The following is a 16,747-nucleotide window of genomic DNA, read 5'->3' as shown; positions in this document are numbered from 1 at the left end:
TCTAACTTCCACCCATCCTGCTGCAGCACCTGTCCTGGAACTTACTGTCCCCTGTGGGGTGGGGATGGGGGGCCCCCTGCAAACCAAGGGGCCTGTCCCCAAGCCCAGAGGCTTCTTGGGCTTCCTGGGCTTAGGTGGGCTTAGTCTCCATCCCCTGTCCTTTCAAGGGGCAGCCCCAGAGGGCACATTCCAGCTGAAATTAAATCACATTCCTCCATCCCTTGCCTGACAAGGATGGCATTTCTGACAGCAGCTGTGACACCACAGGGTCAAGTGACAGCAGCTGGTCCCCTAAGGAGGGGCTGAGAGCGGGGAGCTGAGAGGAGCTGAGGGACCAGTGCCTTTGGAAGCAATGACTGAACTCCGCGTTTTTGATCTCAAGATGTCAAAGCAAGAAGTGTAGACCCTGCAGTGGGAGAGAAAACGTTTAGACCGCAGGGTCTCCTAGCTGTGCGGAGCCTCAGGGAAGGATCCAGGCCAAGCTGTTGTGCAGATGGGAAAACCGGGGCCCCCAGCATCAAATTCCAAGAGGACGGTGGAAAGAGATCCTCTCCCGCCCCTGGACTGGGCCCCTGCATAGATGGGAGGCCGAGGGGGCCCTTTAAGAGGCCACACTCTGCGCTCCCTTGGCCAGAGCCCAAAGCCGAGCTTTGATTTCCTCTGAGTCTCTGGCAGCAGCAGCGGCAGCAGGGACAGCATCAGGCTGGGCTGAATGGCGAGCTCAGCCCCTGACCTCACCCTCCCAGGCGCCTCAGCCTGCACAGCCTTATAAGGAAGTGCCCCAAACAAACCGAGGAAGCCACCTCCGGCCCCCCACCCTGCCCCCACCCCGTTCAGAGGCTATATTTACCCAGAGGAGGCCCCAGAATAGCCTCCCACTTGTCCTCCAGCTGGGGAGGGGGGGACGAGGGGGTGCTGCCTCTCTTTCCCTCCCCTGGGACTCCACCCTCTGAAGTGCTTCCTGTCGTCTGACCTCATCCCAGCCGTTCATTCATTCATCGATTCATTTATTCAATCCATGTTTACTGAGCACCCTCGCACTACGCCAGACAAAGTCCATGCTTCCCCAGAGCTTTGGAGATGACAGGGTTTCAGGGGAGGGGCCGCAGTCCCCTGGTCCTCCCTCTCCAGCTCCTGCCTAAGTGTCTCCTCTCAGCTGGGAGTTCCCTGCAGGCTCTGTCCTGGGCTCTCTCTGGGTGACCTCTAGGCCTGTGACCCTCCAGTTCTCATCTCCAACCAGGGCATCTCTCCTGAGCACCACATACCCACCCTCCCCCTTTCAGGGGTCAACGTGTTTCCTGCTGAAAGTTAGGGAGCCCCCCCCCAGCCCTGCATCCTTCTGGCTGCTCAGGTTAAAACCTAGAAGCCTCTACTGCCATGTCCCTGCTCCATGTCCCACAAGGGGTCACCAAATCCGGAGACTCTGCTGCTTCCCTCACAGGTCTCCATGCGACAGCCTCCCTGAAGCTCTGCTGCCTACTCTGCTCCACTCTCACAGGGCATCCAGAAGCTTTTATTATTATTTTTTAATCTTTTTAGGGCTGAACCCATGCAATATGGAGGTTCCCAGGTTAGGGGTCGAATCAGAGCTGTAGCCGCTGGCCTATGCCCCAGCCACAACAACGCAGGATCTGAGCCATGTCTGCGACCTACACCACAGCTCCTGGCAACGCCAGATCCTTGACCCACTGAGTGAGGCCAGGAGTCGAATCTGCATCCTCATGGATACTAGTCAGATTTGTTTCCACTGAGCTACAACATGAACTCCCAGAAGCTTTCCTTTCAAATGCAAACCTGAGAGTTCTCATTGTGGCTCTGCAATAGAACCCAACTAATACTCATGAGGATGCGGTTTGATTCCTGTCCTTGCTCAGTGGGTTAAGGATCTGGTGTTGCTTTGAGCTGTGGTGTTGGTCGCAGATGGCGGCTGGGATCCCGCGTTGCTGTGGCTGTGGTGTAGGCCAGCAGCTGCAGCTCCCATTGGACCCCTAGCCTGGGAACCTCTATATGCCGTGGGTGCCGCCCTAAAAAGTCTAAATAAATAAATAAGCAATAAAATAAAATGTAAACTTGGTCACTTCACCTTTACAACTTACAACCCTGCAGAGGCGCCTCATTTCCCTTGGGAGGAAATTAATACTTCTGGGCTGACTGGTGAGGCCTTGGCCCACTGGTCCCCCAACCCTCTGTGTACTCTTATTGTGAACTTTCTTCTCCCTCACTCTCCACCTTCCGGCCCCACAAGCCTTTTTTCTCTTCCTCAAATGTCCAAGCCTCTCTTCCTGCCCCAGGATTTTGCACATGCTGTTCCCTCTGACTAGAATCCTTTCCTCCCTCTCCCCCACCCTCCGCCTCCCCACACTGGCCAGCTCCTACTCACCCTTCAGGTGCCCAGGGCAGCCTTCCCTGACCACCTTCTGCCATCACTTCCCGACCCCCCAGCCCAGATCAGGTGGGACCCCCTGCTCTTTGCTGCCATAACCTCCTGCCTGTTTCTATTTTTCAAATATGATTTCCACTCAGGAGCTCTTGTTCATTGAGAAGGTAGAGTTCCCAGGGGGCGGAGCCCTGGATTCCCAATGCCTGTGTGGTACATGGCGCATAATAGATGCTCCGTAAACATTTGACATTCCCTGTTACTGTCCAACCCTCATTTCTCTTGCTGTGTAGACAGCCTACCATTGACAAAGAGAACATGCCTCCCACTACGTAGTACCTCCTTTAGCAAGTCCTCACTTCTGGAGTTCCCATTGTGGCTCAGGGGGTTAAGAACCCAACTAGTTGCATGAGGATGTAGGTTCGATCCCTGGCCTTGCTCAGTAGGTTTAAGGATCTGACATTGCCATGGGCTGTGGTGAAGGTCACTGATGAGGCTTGGATCCCATATTGCTGTGGCTGGGGTGTGGGCTGTCAGCTGCAGCTCCAATTCGACCCCTAGACTGAGAAATTCCATGTGTCATGGCGGCCCCCTAAAAAAAGAAAAGTCCTCACTTAAGTGTCTCCTTAGAAGTCCTCACTTCTACAAAAAAAAAAAAAAAAAGTTTGGAGTTCCCTTGTGGTGCAGTGGTTTAAGGATCTAACATTGTCGCTGCTTTGGTTCTGGTTACAGCTGTGGGTTCAATCCCTGGCTTGGGAACTTCCATGTGCTGTGGGCACAGCCAAAAAAAGAAGTCCTCACTTCTGTCTGACTTACATCCCTCCCCCTTTTGGGATTATTGGCAGAAATGGCTAGTTTGGGTAACTCTGCCAGGGACCAGAGACCCTGGTGTGGGGGTAGGATGGGCACCTGGGCCCAGGGAAGGACAGCTTGGCCTGGCCTCTATCCTTGGTCCCTCGCCCAGGCGGGGGTGCCCGAGAGCCTGGGGAGCTCAAGCACAGGGCTCCTCTGTGCCATGAGAAGGCAAGGAGTGGGACTTATTTGCCCGGATGCCAGTGTGCTGGCCCCCAGCCTGGCAGCCTGGAGGGATCAGGCACGGCCTTGTTAGCAGTGGGTACAGGAAGCTGCCAGCAGGGTGGGGAGAGCCAGCATCCTGGACCCCAAGGGCAGGGGTGTGTGTGAAATGGGGGCCTGGGTGTCCAAGACAGAGACTCCACGATGGAGGAGAAAGGCCTGGGCGGAGAAGCAGACAGAGAGGTTCCGTCAGGGGGCCTCCTGTCCACCCCTCCTTGTCCACAGGATGCATTGAGGTCAGAGGGGCTGGGGACTCAAACTTATCGTCTTCCCCTGCCCTCAGCCTGGGGCCTGCCTGAGAAAAGGCAGGGCCTGCTGCCGGCCTTGGGATTGTCCCCAAACATGGAACATTTGTCTGGCAGCCCCTGCCCCACCCCCACCCCGGATATTTAGAGGTGTTGCCAGCTCTTCATTCCCTGAGCCAAGCTGGGGAGTGGTTTCTATTTGGGTATCCTGACTTCAAGGCCTTCAGGCCCCACCTAATCCAGGAACCCCTGGTCCCTCCCTGCCCCACACAGGGAGCAGAACTCTTGGGAAGTGGGGTGGGGGGAGGTTTGAAGTTGTTGCTGGATGAACCTTCAGATCTAACCCCAGTTATCAGCACACCCTCTCACTTTTTTTTTTTTTTTTTTTTTTGGCTGCCCAGAGGCATATGGAGCTCCGGGGCCACGGATTGAATCCAAGCCGCAGTTGCAACCTAAGCCACAGCTGCAGCAACACTGGATCCTTAACCCATTGTGCCGGGCTGGGGTTCAAACCTTCGCGTCTCAGGGCTCCCAAGATCCCATAGCGCTGATCCCATAGTGCCACAGCCAGAACTCCTCCCCTCACTCTTGTTTCACTCCCGACAGCTTCAGTCTATCCCCCTCCCCCCTCCTGCCTTCCCTGTCTCCCTTTTCAACACGGGAGAAAAGTCCTATTCAGATCTAAGCTGTAGCCCTCCGGCTTCTTCCCTTGGCCTCCCTCCTGCTGTCCCTGCCCTTGGGGGGCCCCCAGGTCACCGGGCCCAGCATCCCGCACTGTGTGGCTGAATCGAGGTTCGAGGTTCAGAGAGGTTAAACACTGACCTGAGGCCACACAGCCCAACTAACGGCAGAAGAGGCCTCCCTCCCGTCCCTCACCCGGCTCTGACCCGCCAGACTGAGCAGACACTAAAGCCAGACAATTGTTTGGGTTTGGGGGAAGGGGGCTTATTATGCTGGCGGCAGTGAGAGCCGGGAGGACAGGCGAGGGTGGGGGTGGCCGAGGGCCTAATCCCTGTAATCAGCGCTGCGGGCAGAGATGATGATGGGCCTGGTCTCTGCCAGCCCCGAGGTCACCTGGGCTGGCCCCTCCCTGTCCCCATCAAGCGCACCGCACCCGCAGCACTCCCCGGTCCCCAGCCCTGCTGCCTGCAGTCTTAATCTGTCTTCCCTTTCTTCCACCCCCCTCACCTCTGCCTCCCAGGCTCTCCCCTGCTCCCCTGCTTAATCTGTCTCCCCCTCCTTCCCCCCTCCCCGTCCACCCCCCCACCTCCCTCCCCGCCTCCCAGGTCCTCCTCTCCCCACCCGCCTCTTCTGCTTCTGTGTCAGCCCTGACCGAAGCCCCCCCTGAATTGAGGAAGGAAGAGTCCAGACTTTGTAAGTGGAGGCAGTACTTTATTCAGGCAGGGATGAGGCAGAGGGGGCCACAACAAGGCAGGAATATGGGGGGATCAGGACACAGGAGCACCCCCTCACCCTCATTAGCCACTAACCAGATGCCGGCCCAAGCCCCGCCCTGTGAAGAAAGGCAGAGCCCCCGCCCCCCTCAGAGATTTTCCAGCTGATGGGAGGAGGGGAAGGGGTGCCCAGAAGAGGGGCCCTAGTTATTGAGATTCAGTTGGCTTCAGCCTCAGGGGACAAGGCAGGCAGGATGGCCCCCTCTGCAGGGTCTGAGGGTCTGAGAGTTTACTCCTGGAGCCTCCATTCGTGGGACAGGTCCCTTTGCCTCACCCATCTCACCTTGGCCAGCCTGGCCTCTGAGACAGAAAGGGCAGGTCAAGAGATCATAGTTAAGGGTGCAGCCCCCTCAGTGGGAGGGGCGCTTGGGGACATCTCCCCCCAACACAAGTCCTCAGTGCCCTAGGGGAGCTCCCTCTCTAGTCCTCCCCTGAGGACCAGGAATCTCCATCTCCCTCTCTCTGAGTGAACGGCAGGAACTGGCTCTGGCCCAGGTGAAGAGGAGCCCCTGCCCAAGGGGTCTTCAGGGCGCCCCCCTCCTCCCCCTCCAAGGGGGTCCCTTGGACCCCCTCCAGGGCCCCTGCTTTCCCCTGCCCCACACCCACAGGCTGCTCCAGCCCATTCACCACCCCCCCATTCACATGCTCCAGCTCTTCCTTCAGGCTGGGGCCCTGGCCATTGACACCAAAAGTGTCCCCTACCTCCAAGGCCATGTCCTCCACCCCACCGAGGGTCTCCAGAGGGCCGGGGATGTGGTCCTGCCTCTCCAAGGGAGCAGCAGCGGACTCTTCCTCTGAGCCCAAGGCCTCAGCGCTGTCCTGGGACCCAGTCTCCAGGGCAGTCATGGGGGCATCGAATGCCACGCCCCTCGAGCCGTCATCCCAGGGGACACTGACATCCACGGCCTCAGACCCCAGGAGGCTCCCTCTCTGAGGGTCACTCAGGGCCGGGAGGCTGCCAGCAGAGGGCCCTGGCCCGCACCGCCCAGCCCCTGGCTTCCTGCCCTCCTCTTCTTCATCTTCTTCCTCTCCTTCCTCCCCGCTCTCCTCATCTGCAAACCCGTCGGACTCCCCATCCCGATCCCAGGCTGCAGGCTCCAGAAGCAGCTGGGGCACCTGGCCCAAAGGTTCTGCCACCTGCCCAGGGACCCCAGGAAGGAGAGACGCCTCCGTCCCTAGGTCCTCAAATTCTTCTGACAGTTCAGAGTCACGGCCACGTTCCTCCTCCTCATCTCCCTCCTCCTCTGAGGGGTGGGCCCCCAGGCCCTCAGGGGCCAGGGCAGCGGGACCCCAGCCTTCCTTCCTGGTCTCCCCTTGAGGGGAGGGCCTCTGCTCTCCAGCCAGGTCCCACTTGGGGGAAGCAGGGGACCTGAGGTAGAAGCCCAGAGGAGTGGAGTCGGGGAGGGTCTCCCCTAGCTCATCGGCCTCACTCTCTTCTCTGCTCTCTTCCTCCTCCTCCTCCTGGAGGCCCTCAGGGATTTCCCCAGAGCCCAAATCCTCCTGCTCCCCCTCAGGGACCTCAGCCCTGCCCTCCAGCCCCCAGCCAGTCTCTTGGGTCCCCTCAGCCAGGCACTGGGGCCCAAGTGCATCTTCAGGGTTTGGGGTGGGTGATGAGGACTCAGCGGGCCTTGGGCTGGGGGGCCCCAGCACGGATTCTGCCTCTTCCTCTGCTCTCTCTGACCCCAGGGGCCTGGGTTGAGGGGCATCACTTCCACTGTGGTGCAAGGTCTCAGTGGGGAAGGCCTCCTCTGCTTCCCCAGGGGCCTCAGGCTTTGATTCCTCCCAGCCGCCCGGAGCCTCCAGCAAGTCTCTCCTCTCGCTGGGCAGTGCAGCGAGCTCTGGCTCCAGAGCAACCGCCTCTGCTAGCTCCTTTCTGGGCCCTTCCAAGCCCTGCACCCTCTTTGCTTCCAAACCTTCTTCTCCCAGGGGTGACTCTGTCACATCCTCTCTGGCCAGGCCACCTGACTCCTCCAGGCTTCCTGCCTCCTGCTCTGGCCCCTGCTCCGCTCCCATGGACTCGGACTCGCCCACAGCAGCCTCCAGCCCCAAGGCGACCTCTGGGGAGGCTTGGCCATCCGCAGGGGGCACATCATCTTCCAACACGGGCTCTATCACCTCTGAGATTCCCTGGGGAGCTCGGAAGCCTGGAGCCCCCTCCTGCCCTGGCCTCTCTTCAGGGTCTTGGAAGCCCTGGGTGCCTCCCTCCCCACTGGCTCCCTCAGCTGGGACGCTCTGCTCTTCGGGCTCAAGGCTCCCTGGCTGCCCCCCACCTGTGCTCCAGGCCTCCCCCGTGGCCTCTCCTGCCTGCTCTCCAGCCTCCCCCTTGCCATCGATGCCATCCTGTTCTCTCTGATCCAGGTCTGCCTTGTCCTCACTGTCCACTCCAGCCTTCCCAGGGGGCGCTTCCTGATCCAGTTCTCGTTGCACCCCGCCCACATCGTCCCACTTCTGTTGATGTGCAGAGGGTGGCGTCGCCTGTTCCTCCTCCTCCAGAGACCTCGGTGGCTCTGGAGTCTCTCTCTTCTCTACGTTCTCTTCCGCTTCCAGGTACCTCTGACTTTCCTTGCCTTCTTCCTCTGGAGATCTCCAATTCTCTAGGTTCCTCTCTCCCAGGGAGCTCAGTGATGCTCGATGCTCCTTTTCTAGGGGGCTCAATGTCTCTTGGTTCCCTTCCCCAGACCCCAGTGGTTCCTGACTTTCCTCTTCTAGACGTTTCGCTATGTCTTGGTTTTCCTCTCCTATAGACTTCAGTGCTTCTAGAGTCTCCGTTTCTGAACATCTCACTGCCTCTATACTCTCTTCATTTAGGGACCTTAATAACGCTTGATTATCTTTTTCTAGAGGTCTATCTATCTCCTGGGCTTTTTCAAGAGATTCTAGTGGCTCTGGTTTCACCTCTTCCAGAGGTCTCAGTGTCACCTGGTCTTCTTCTCCTAGAGACTTCAGTGGCTGTTGAGCTTCTTTTTCTAGAGGTCTCAATGTGTCCTGGTTCTCATCTTCTGGAGACCTCAGTGGCTCCTGATTCTCTTTTTCTGGAGATCCTGTTGTCTCCTGGTCTTCTAGAGACCTCAGTGACTTCTGGTTTTCTTTTTCTAGAGGTCTCAAAGTTTCATGACACTCATCTTCTGGAGCCCACAGGGACTCATGATTCTCTTTTTCTAGAGGTCTTACTGTCTCCTGATCTTCTTCTAGAGACTTCAGTGGCTCTTGACCCTCTTTTGCTAGGGGTCTCAATGCTTCCTGGTTCTCTATGTCTTGAGATCTCAGTGGCTCTTGACTCTCCTTTTCTTGAGCTCTCAATGACTCTTCTAGAGACCTTACTAGAAGGTTCTCCTCTTCTAGAGACGTCACCAATTCTTGATTTTCCTTTCTTGGACATAAAAATGTCTCTTCATTACCTTCAAAAGACCTCAGTGTTTCTTGATTTTCCTTTTCCAGAGATTGCAATGTCTGCGGGTCCTCTTTTTCTACAGGCTTAAGTAGTTCTAGAGTCTCTTTTTCTAGTGATCTCACTACCTCCATCTCTTTTTCTTCTAAAGATGCCAATAACTCTTGATTCCCCTCTTCTAGAGGTTTTAGTGTTTCTAAATTCTCTTCTTCCAGAGACCTCAGAGATTCTGGATTCTCCTGCTCTAGGGATCTCATTGTCTCATGGCTCTGTTTTTCCAGAGACACCAGTGGCTCTTGAATCTCCTCTTCCGGAGACTTCAGAGATTCTTTTTCCAAAAGCTCCTGGGCATCCTGGATTTCTTTCACGTCCAGATCCCCCTCTTCTTGCTGTGCTTCCCGCTGCAAGCTGCTCACTGCTTTGACCTCTACAGCTGTCTCTTTTTCTGCCAGCCCCCAGATCTGCCCTTCACCTTCCTCCTGAAATCTGCTGGATTCTCTAGATTCACTGGGTTCTCCATCTTTGACCTCTAAGCTGTGGCGGTCAGGGCTGAGAGCTGGGGCCAAGGGGGCCTGATCTTCAGGGGCCTGGCCAGGACCAGCCTCTTGCTGCTTGCCTCCAGGCTCCTCAGGTCCTGGCAGGACACTGGCAGGGATGACCACCTTGGCTTCAGCCTGCACAGCTTCTGGAGCCTGTTGCCTCCCAACCCGTGGCTGGAGCAGGGAGAGAGGGGCGTCCTGGTCTCTGATCTCGGCATCTGGAGCAGGGCAGGGAGCCTGAGGTGTGGGTGGGATGGGGGTGCTGGCCGAGGTGGGGGTGCGGGCCTGAAGGAATTCCTGGCTCTTCAGAAAGGCTGGCATAGGTGTGTCAAGGGTATCGGGCAGGGGTGAGGAGAGAGGAGTAGGACTCAGGACAGAGAGCAAAGGTCCCAGACGCCGGCCCTCTGGGGTCCCAGGGAAATGCAGCTCCAACTTAGGGTCTGGAAAGGCAGAGGGGAGGACACAGTGTCAGGCTGAATGGTTGGGGGTGGGGTGGGGAGTAGCTACCCTTCTGGCAAGAGGGCCCACAGGCCCTGCTCCTGCCTCCCACTGGCTGCACAGGAAAACGCTCCCGACGTTGGGGGCCACGGAGCTGAGACTAAGACTGGCGCCTCTCAGGAGAGGAGTAGCTCTGACATGGGAAGAGGAGAGAAGGGTGACGGGCTGGGGGCAGGGGTGCTTGTCCCCTCCTCTTACCCAAGATGCTGAGAGAAGCCTTGGAACCACTGCCAGGTGTCTGCAGCCGGGAGTTCTCCGCCTCTAGGAGGGTCCTGGGGATGAGGGAGGAAAAGCTGGATCAGCCCTCTGCTCACAGGCCTGCGCACAGCCCAGCCCGGGAGAAGTCACAGCTGAGCATGCGTGCGAGTCCCTGGCCCAGCAGGCTACTCTTCATTTTCACACTGTCACACAAAAGCCATGCATGGGGTTATGCTTGGCTCTGCACATGAAATCACAGAGTCACATCCCACAGATATCATATCCTTGGTCACACAGAGTCACACGCTTATTTGGGACACACACAAGCAGATTCCCACACGGTGGGTGGACAGAGTGTACACACACCCAGATGACACTTTAGATCAGTCTCCTCCCCACCCCAGGCCCATGACCTCATCCTCTGCGTGGGGGGCTGATTCTCATGCTAATGGCTGCTTTTGTCCACGCAGCCATCTGGAGGGTCTGAGTAGGGGGCTTCCCAGGGGAAGTGGGAATTCTCAGGCCGTTCCCATGGGATAGGCTCCCTCCCCCTTCCCCGGGGCCCCCAGAGCTGATCACAGACAAAAGCAAATGAATTCAGCTCCCGCTCTCCAAATCCTTTTCATGCCTCAAAACCCAGCGGTTCAGCCTGCCCAGACCCTTCCCCTCAGTGGTTTGATTGGGGGTCAAGGCCCTCATCTTGGGATCTCGAAATACTCTGGATCCCAAGGCTTTCAGGGCAATGGAGGTCTTTGTGTCCATGCCCCTGCCTCGGTGTCCCAGGGGGACTGAGGAGGAGAGGACCAAGAGGGGGAAAGAGGACCAATCAATTCAACAACTGATGCCGAACATTCTCTGGGCTCTTCTTCACCATCTTGGAGTCTGCTCAGTGTTTTTTTTTTTAATTTTTTATTTTTGTCTTTTTGCCATTTTTGGGGCCACTCCCGCGGAACATAGAGGTTCCCAGGCTAGGGGTTAAATGGAAGCTGTAGCCACCGGCCCATGCCACAGCCACAGCCACACGGGATCAGAGCCGAGTCTGCAAACTACACCACAGCTCAGGGCAACGCCGGATCCTTAACCCACTGAGCAAGGCCAGGGATCGAACCCGCAACCTCATGGTTCCTAGTCAGATTGGTTAACCACTGAGCCACGACGGGAACTCCTCTGCTCAGTGTTTTCTACAATCCCTCTCTGTCCTTCCTAATGCAGTATTGGGCTTGCTTGCTTTCTTCCTTTTTTGCCTTTTGGGGCTACACCCGAGGCAAATGTAAGTTCTAGGCTAGGGATCGAATCAGAGCTGTAGCTGCTGGCCTAAGCCACAGCCACAGGGAAGCCAGATCCTTAGCCCACTGAGGGAAGCCAGGGATGTTCAATGTCCATGTCCTCATGGATACTAGTCAGGTTCATCACTGCTGAGCCACCACGGGAACTGCAGCATCATGCTTTCTGAGCAATGTGCCCCATGGAGGTGGTGAGGTTCTTATCCTCATCCCTAGATTCTCACACTGACCTTCCCTCTCTGGGCCCGGCCGCCCCTCCCTTCCTGAACCTGCCCCAGGGCCCCTGCCTTTGTTTGCCTGTGGATTCTGGGGGCCCTGTCCTAATAGCCTGTCTAGCCCTGGCCCCCCTCTGCCAGCGTGGGGTATGCAGCTCTTCGCAGTGGCAAAGCCCCTCCTTGGGCTCCATCAGCGAATCCTCAGCTAAGCAGGCCAGTTTCTCAGAAGAAACCAAAAGCCCTAGTGGGTTTGCTCAATGCCACAGAGCGAGAGAAGTGGCACTTCCTCTTTGCCTTTCCTGAGCCAACTGGGATTGTGGTCAGTAGAAGGGCTGGAAAGGGCCAAGGGCCCTCGGGCTTGAGAGAAGTCAGGCCTCAGGACATTCAGGATGGAAGGGACCTTGGATGTCACCCAGGCCATCGCCCATCCTCCAGACAAGGAGACTGAGACCCAGGTCAGGAGGCAAGTCAGTGCCACCAGCCCGCCCCTGCAGTCCCTCCTTTCTGAGGCTGCCCAAAGACATCGCCCTCTTGGTGTGAGCACACACTCAGACCGGGCTCTTCAGCCCCCGCGGGTAACGGGCAGGGGGTGGGGGGGGTCCTGGCAGCGGATGATCCACACGTGTCCAGCCCTCTCTCTGGAGGCTGTCCCACTCAGCTATGTCACCTCTCCTTGGAGGATTTCCTGGGCAAGGAAATCTGGTCCTGAACCCACAGGGGAGCAGGGGGGCTTACACTGTGGTGTTAAAAGGAGCCTAAAATCCTAGGACCTCGTGGTGACAAAGCTGCCACCACCTGCGGCTCTGGGCCCCTTCAGCTGAGGAGTCTTTCCCTGCGGGTCGGTGTGCATCGGTGTGCCTGGTGGGTCACGGTCAACCTGTACCTGTATGTGGCCACCTCCAGGCTGAGGGACATCTTGAGGTGTGCCAGCTGCTGCCGACCTTCCAGGACCTGGGCGATCTGGCTCTGTAGGCCCTGTTTCTCCTGCTCCAGGGCCTCCACGGCCAGCTGCAGAGCAAGGCCGAAAGATAGTCAGTGAGGTGGTGGGGTCCTTACTGCCAGCTAACCTCTGTCCCCCTTGGCTGCTGCAGCAGCATCTTCTGCTCCCTGATTGACTTCCCTGCAGATCAGATTTCTGCCTGCCCCCCTCTGGAGCCTCCAGAAGAGCAGAGTGGCCCCCTCAGCCCTCTCCCACGGCCTGGCTCCTCCTCTGAGGATGCTGATTAAATGGTAGCACATGCTGCTCAGCATTCAGCTCCCACAGGAAGGGGGAGGTGAGGGAAGAGAGGCGATGGCTTACAGAGAGCAGGAGAGGGGGAAAGTGGAAGCAGAAGGAAAAACGATTAATCAAGAGGCCTGGAGCCCGCAGGACTGGAAACCAAACAGCGCTGGTCCCAGTCACTGTCTCCTGCTCCCCACACCGGGGGCCCCCACCCCACCCCCACTTCCCACATGTTCTGGAATCTTTCTCCTCGGAGAGGAGGAGTGGGGAGGTGGCCATGGTGAGACCTCTGTCTGGCCCAGGCAGGAGGCTGTTTTCTCAGCTGCTGGTCCCATCTGTGCAGTGTGAGGGGAAGCAGCTGTCCCAGGCTTCTGGAATGTGCTCAGGAGCCCAAAAGCCCTGACAAGGGAGAAGGGCTGGTGGCCCCTCATCCAGGGCCCCTCACAGCCCCTCCTGTCAAGGGGGGAGGAGGGCAGCTGGGAACTTGGGAGATCTGAGTGGCCAGACCATCAGACCCAGCGTTGAGAGGGAAAGTCCTGAGCATCTTCTGAGTGACAGGAGAGCCTAAGGAGGGGCCCAGAGGCCATCAGGGTGGGAAGGGGCCATCCAGACGGTGAGGAGGTGGCTGCAACGTCTTGGGCCTGCCTGCCCTTCCAGGGATCTGCGTTGAGACGGCTCATCCAAGCCCTACTCTAGACGGAGATGTGAACGTCTAGGCTGGTGGCACCGATCATGGCTTTCTAAGAACCGGCCCCTGAATCTGCATCTCCTCCCGCCCCCCACTTCCTACTCCCTTTCCAAGGTCTCTGAACCCCAAAGGGACTTCTCAAAGCCTCGATTTGCTCAGGCTTTCCCCACACCCCGCCCTCACTTCCTCACCTGGAACTGCTCAGTGGCCCGTAGCCGCTCCTGCCAGCGGCCCTCCAACCTCTGCTCCAGCGCAGCCCTGCGCTCCTGGAGGCCGCTGCGCTCCGCCTGAAGCTGCTGCAGCTCCAGGCGACCCTCGCGAGCGCCCTGCATCGCGTGGCCCAGGCGCTCGCGGGCCTGGCCCAGCGACGTCTCCATGTGCGCCACGCGCTCCTGGTAGCCGCGCACAGCCCCGCGCCACGCCTCGCCCAGACGCCGCGCCAGCTCCTCCACTTCGGGGGCCGGCGTGGGGGGCCCTCGGGGCGGAGCGGGGCCGCGCGGGGCGCAGGCAGCCTGCGCGTTCAGGCCGGCTAGCTCCTCCTCGTGCGCCGCGCGCAGAGCCTCCAGTTCGCGCTCCAGCTCCGCCGCCTGCGTGCTCAGCCAGGTCTGAGCGCATTTCTCGGCCTCGACAACACGCCGGCTGCGGGCCACCTCCTCCGACGTCCGCTCCCGGGCCAGCCGCAGCTGCTGGCACCGGCCCGCCACGCCCTCCACCTCTTCAGCCAGGTTGTCGCGCGCCACCTCGGCCGCGTGCTTCTCCAGCCAGCGCTGGTCGACGAGGGCCCGCAGGGCCGCCAGCTCGTCGTCGGCACGGGCCCTCCAGGAGGCGACCCCGGACTGTGCCCGGAGACCCTTGAGCTCCGCGCTGAGCAGCTCATTCTGCTCCTCTAGCGCCTTGACCCGGGCCAGGTAGGCCTCCAGGCGCCGGTTGAGCTCCCACATCTGAAAAGATTCCTCCCCCAGGCAGCCCTCCATCCTGCTCGTCTGACCCACCGAAGGTGGAGGGACGCAGAGCACCAAGACGGGCCAGCAGCTCTCAAAGCTTTTAGGACGAAAAGGAAAAGGAGACGGATGGGGACAATGGCGGGGCGGGGCAAGAAGCAGCCGGAGCGACTGAGAGTCGGGAGTGGGAGCGAGGCTATTCATACTCCCGCCAGGCTGGCGGGAAAAGGGGCGGGACCCAGGCCTTAACCCCTTAGGGTTCAGAGAAACTGCGTCCGCCTCTATCCCCTTGGTCCTGTGTGCTGGAGAGGAGAACGGAGCCAAAGGAAAAGCCACGCCTGGAGAATCCGATCCGATGGTGGTGGCTTTCTGGGGTGGGAGGCAGTGAGGAAGGGTCATAACCCCAGATAAAAGCAGATTATACACGGAACTGAGGCTGTGGAGGAAGTGCCAGGGGATTCAGGCCTGGGAAGGGGTGCCAGTCTCAGTTACTCAGCGCACCCAAGAGAGGTATCATTTACTGAATTCCTCTAAGCCTCAGTTTCTTCATGCATAAAATGGGAACAATAACGGAACTCTCATGGGACTGCTGAAAGAATAGATGACGTTTTTCATAAATAGCAAAGGCTCATCCTCCTGAAATACTGGAAGAAGGCAGCATCGAAGAGAGTTTAGAAAGACATTGCCTGGAAAACAAGAAAAAAAAAATGCATTTGCACGTGCACCCTATTTCCTCTGTCTCTATCAGGAAACGGAGAGAGCAGGCAAAAGCGTTTCCCCCATTATTCCCCTCATCCGTCCTACTCTTCTGTCATATAACCTGAGGTTCGCAAACCTACTTTCTAGGTAATCGAAGGCCTCCCCCAGCTCTCAGGGAAGGACACCCCACCTTGTCTTCGGTGTCGGAAATTTTTGGGTCGAGGGCGCCCCCTGGTGGCTGACAGACTAGATCGAGACGAGGAAGTAGAAGCAGCACAAGGAGCCCGGATTTATTGAGCGTTTGTAATACGCAAAATCACGTTCAAACATTTTATTTACGTTATCTGACTGAATCCTCAAAACATCCCTGAAGGCGGGAGTAGTTAGGAAGGGCTTCTGGAGGAAGAGAGGTCCTCGAACTGGGTAGTGAGGGAGGTGGAATTTGGGGTTTGTAGAGTGAAGGGGCGCAGGCTCAGAGAGGAGTGTCAGGGATAATGAGAGCGCGAAGGGATCTTTGGGGAAGGAATTTATGCTCATGAAAGTCCAATTTAGCGCTCCAAGTGTTGGATGAGACCTCTTATGTCTCAGCACTGAAAGAATTCATAGTTTGGTAACATGAGGGCAAGAGTGACAGGTGCTCATAGTCTGGCGGTGAGGTCAACGATAAGGTTATCATGGAGTTCTCGTCATGGCACAGTGGAAACGAATCCGGCTAGGAACCACGAGATTTCGGGTTCGATCCCTGGCCTCGCTCAGTGGGTTAAGGATCCAGCATTGCCTTGAGCTGTGGTGTAGGTCACAGACGTGGCTCAGATCCTGAGTTGCTATAGCTGTGGTGTAGGCCAGCAGCTGTAGCTCTGATTAGACCCCTAGCCTGGGAACCTCCATATGCCACAGGTGCGGCCCTGAAAAGACAAAACAAAACAAAACAAAACGCCAATAATTTTGTCCTAATACTTAGCACCTGAGGTGTCCACAGAGACCTGGGGGAGCACAGAGAATGGAGAAGGTCCTCTGGGTACAGCAGGGTCACTGACCAGGAGGCTGTCCCACCAGGCCAGCTGGGCTTTGGAGTTCACTGCTAGTATGTGGAGAGGAAGGGAAGGACCAGTGGGCGTGGAGTGGAGGGATCGACTGAGACTTAGCGTGAACCAGGAGACTGAGGCTTCTCCATCCCCACCTTGCTTCACAAATCCTGCCCTTTGGTTTGGGCAGGGGCGTCCCAAGAGTTGTGTCCAGGAGAGCTGACTTGGGGTCTCTCCCTCCTCTTTCTTTTCCTGGCTGTAGGAAGAGAGAAGCCGAATACTAGAGATGTCCTGGGAGCCTTGAGGGGGTCCCCTGGAGACGGGGGAGTGGCAGTGGGGTGAGGAGCACCTCTTCCGGGCCCCTCACTCTTACCCAGAGGGGAGACATTTGGCGCTGGTCTCATGCAAGAAGTACGAGGTCTGACTCTTACACATTCTAGCTGAAGGACCTTAGACAAATTGCAGAGATTCTCCAGCTGAGCCTCAGTTTACCTTTTTGGTGAAAGAGATTAATACTTACCCATCCCCAGGCATTGGTTCTGAGGATCAAACAAGACCAGGTAGGAGTTCCTGTCATGGCTCAGTGGTTAATGAATCTGACTAGCATCCATGAGGATGCAGGTTCAATCCCTGGCCTCTCTCAGTGGGTTAAGGATCTGGCATTATCGTGAGCTGTGGTGTAGGTCGAAGACAAGGCTCGGATCTGGTGTTCCTATGCCTCTGATGTAGGCCAGCAGCTACAGCTCCAGTCGATCCCTAGCCTGGGAAGCTCCATATGCCAAGGTCACAGCCCTAAAAAGATGAAAAGAGGAGTCCCTGTCGTGGCTCAGAGGTTAACGAATCCGACTAGGAACCATGACGTTGCGAGTTTGATCCCTGGCCTTGCTCAGTGGGTTAAGGA

At 57.6% G+C, this 16,747-nt stretch overlaps 1 protein-coding gene across 1 annotated transcript; it reads right to left on the bottom strand.

Moving 5' to 3' along the window:
- On the bottom strand, nt 5,068–14,307 carry NES (nestin). Its single transcript, XM_005663265.3, has 4 exons — nt 13,373–14,307; nt 12,155–12,279; nt 9,774–9,847; nt 5,068–9,517 (listed from the first exon to the last, which is right to left on the bottom strand). Exons 1-4 carry the CDS (start codon nt 14,153–14,155, stop codon nt 5,571–5,573), a joined length of 4,929 nt encoding a protein of 1,642 aa, XP_005663322.1. The 5' UTR covers nt 14,156–14,307; the 3' UTR covers nt 5,068–5,570.

This window comes from Sus scrofa, chromosome 4, assembly GCF_000003025.6.
Source record: "Sus scrofa isolate TJ Tabasco breed Duroc chromosome 4, Sscrofa11.1, whole genome shotgun sequence".
Taxonomy (NCBI): Eukaryota; Metazoa; Chordata; class Mammalia; order Artiodactyla; family Suidae; genus Sus; species Sus scrofa.
Note: the sequence above shows the minus strand (reverse complement) of the source record. Positions and strands in the feature narration are given on the sequence as shown.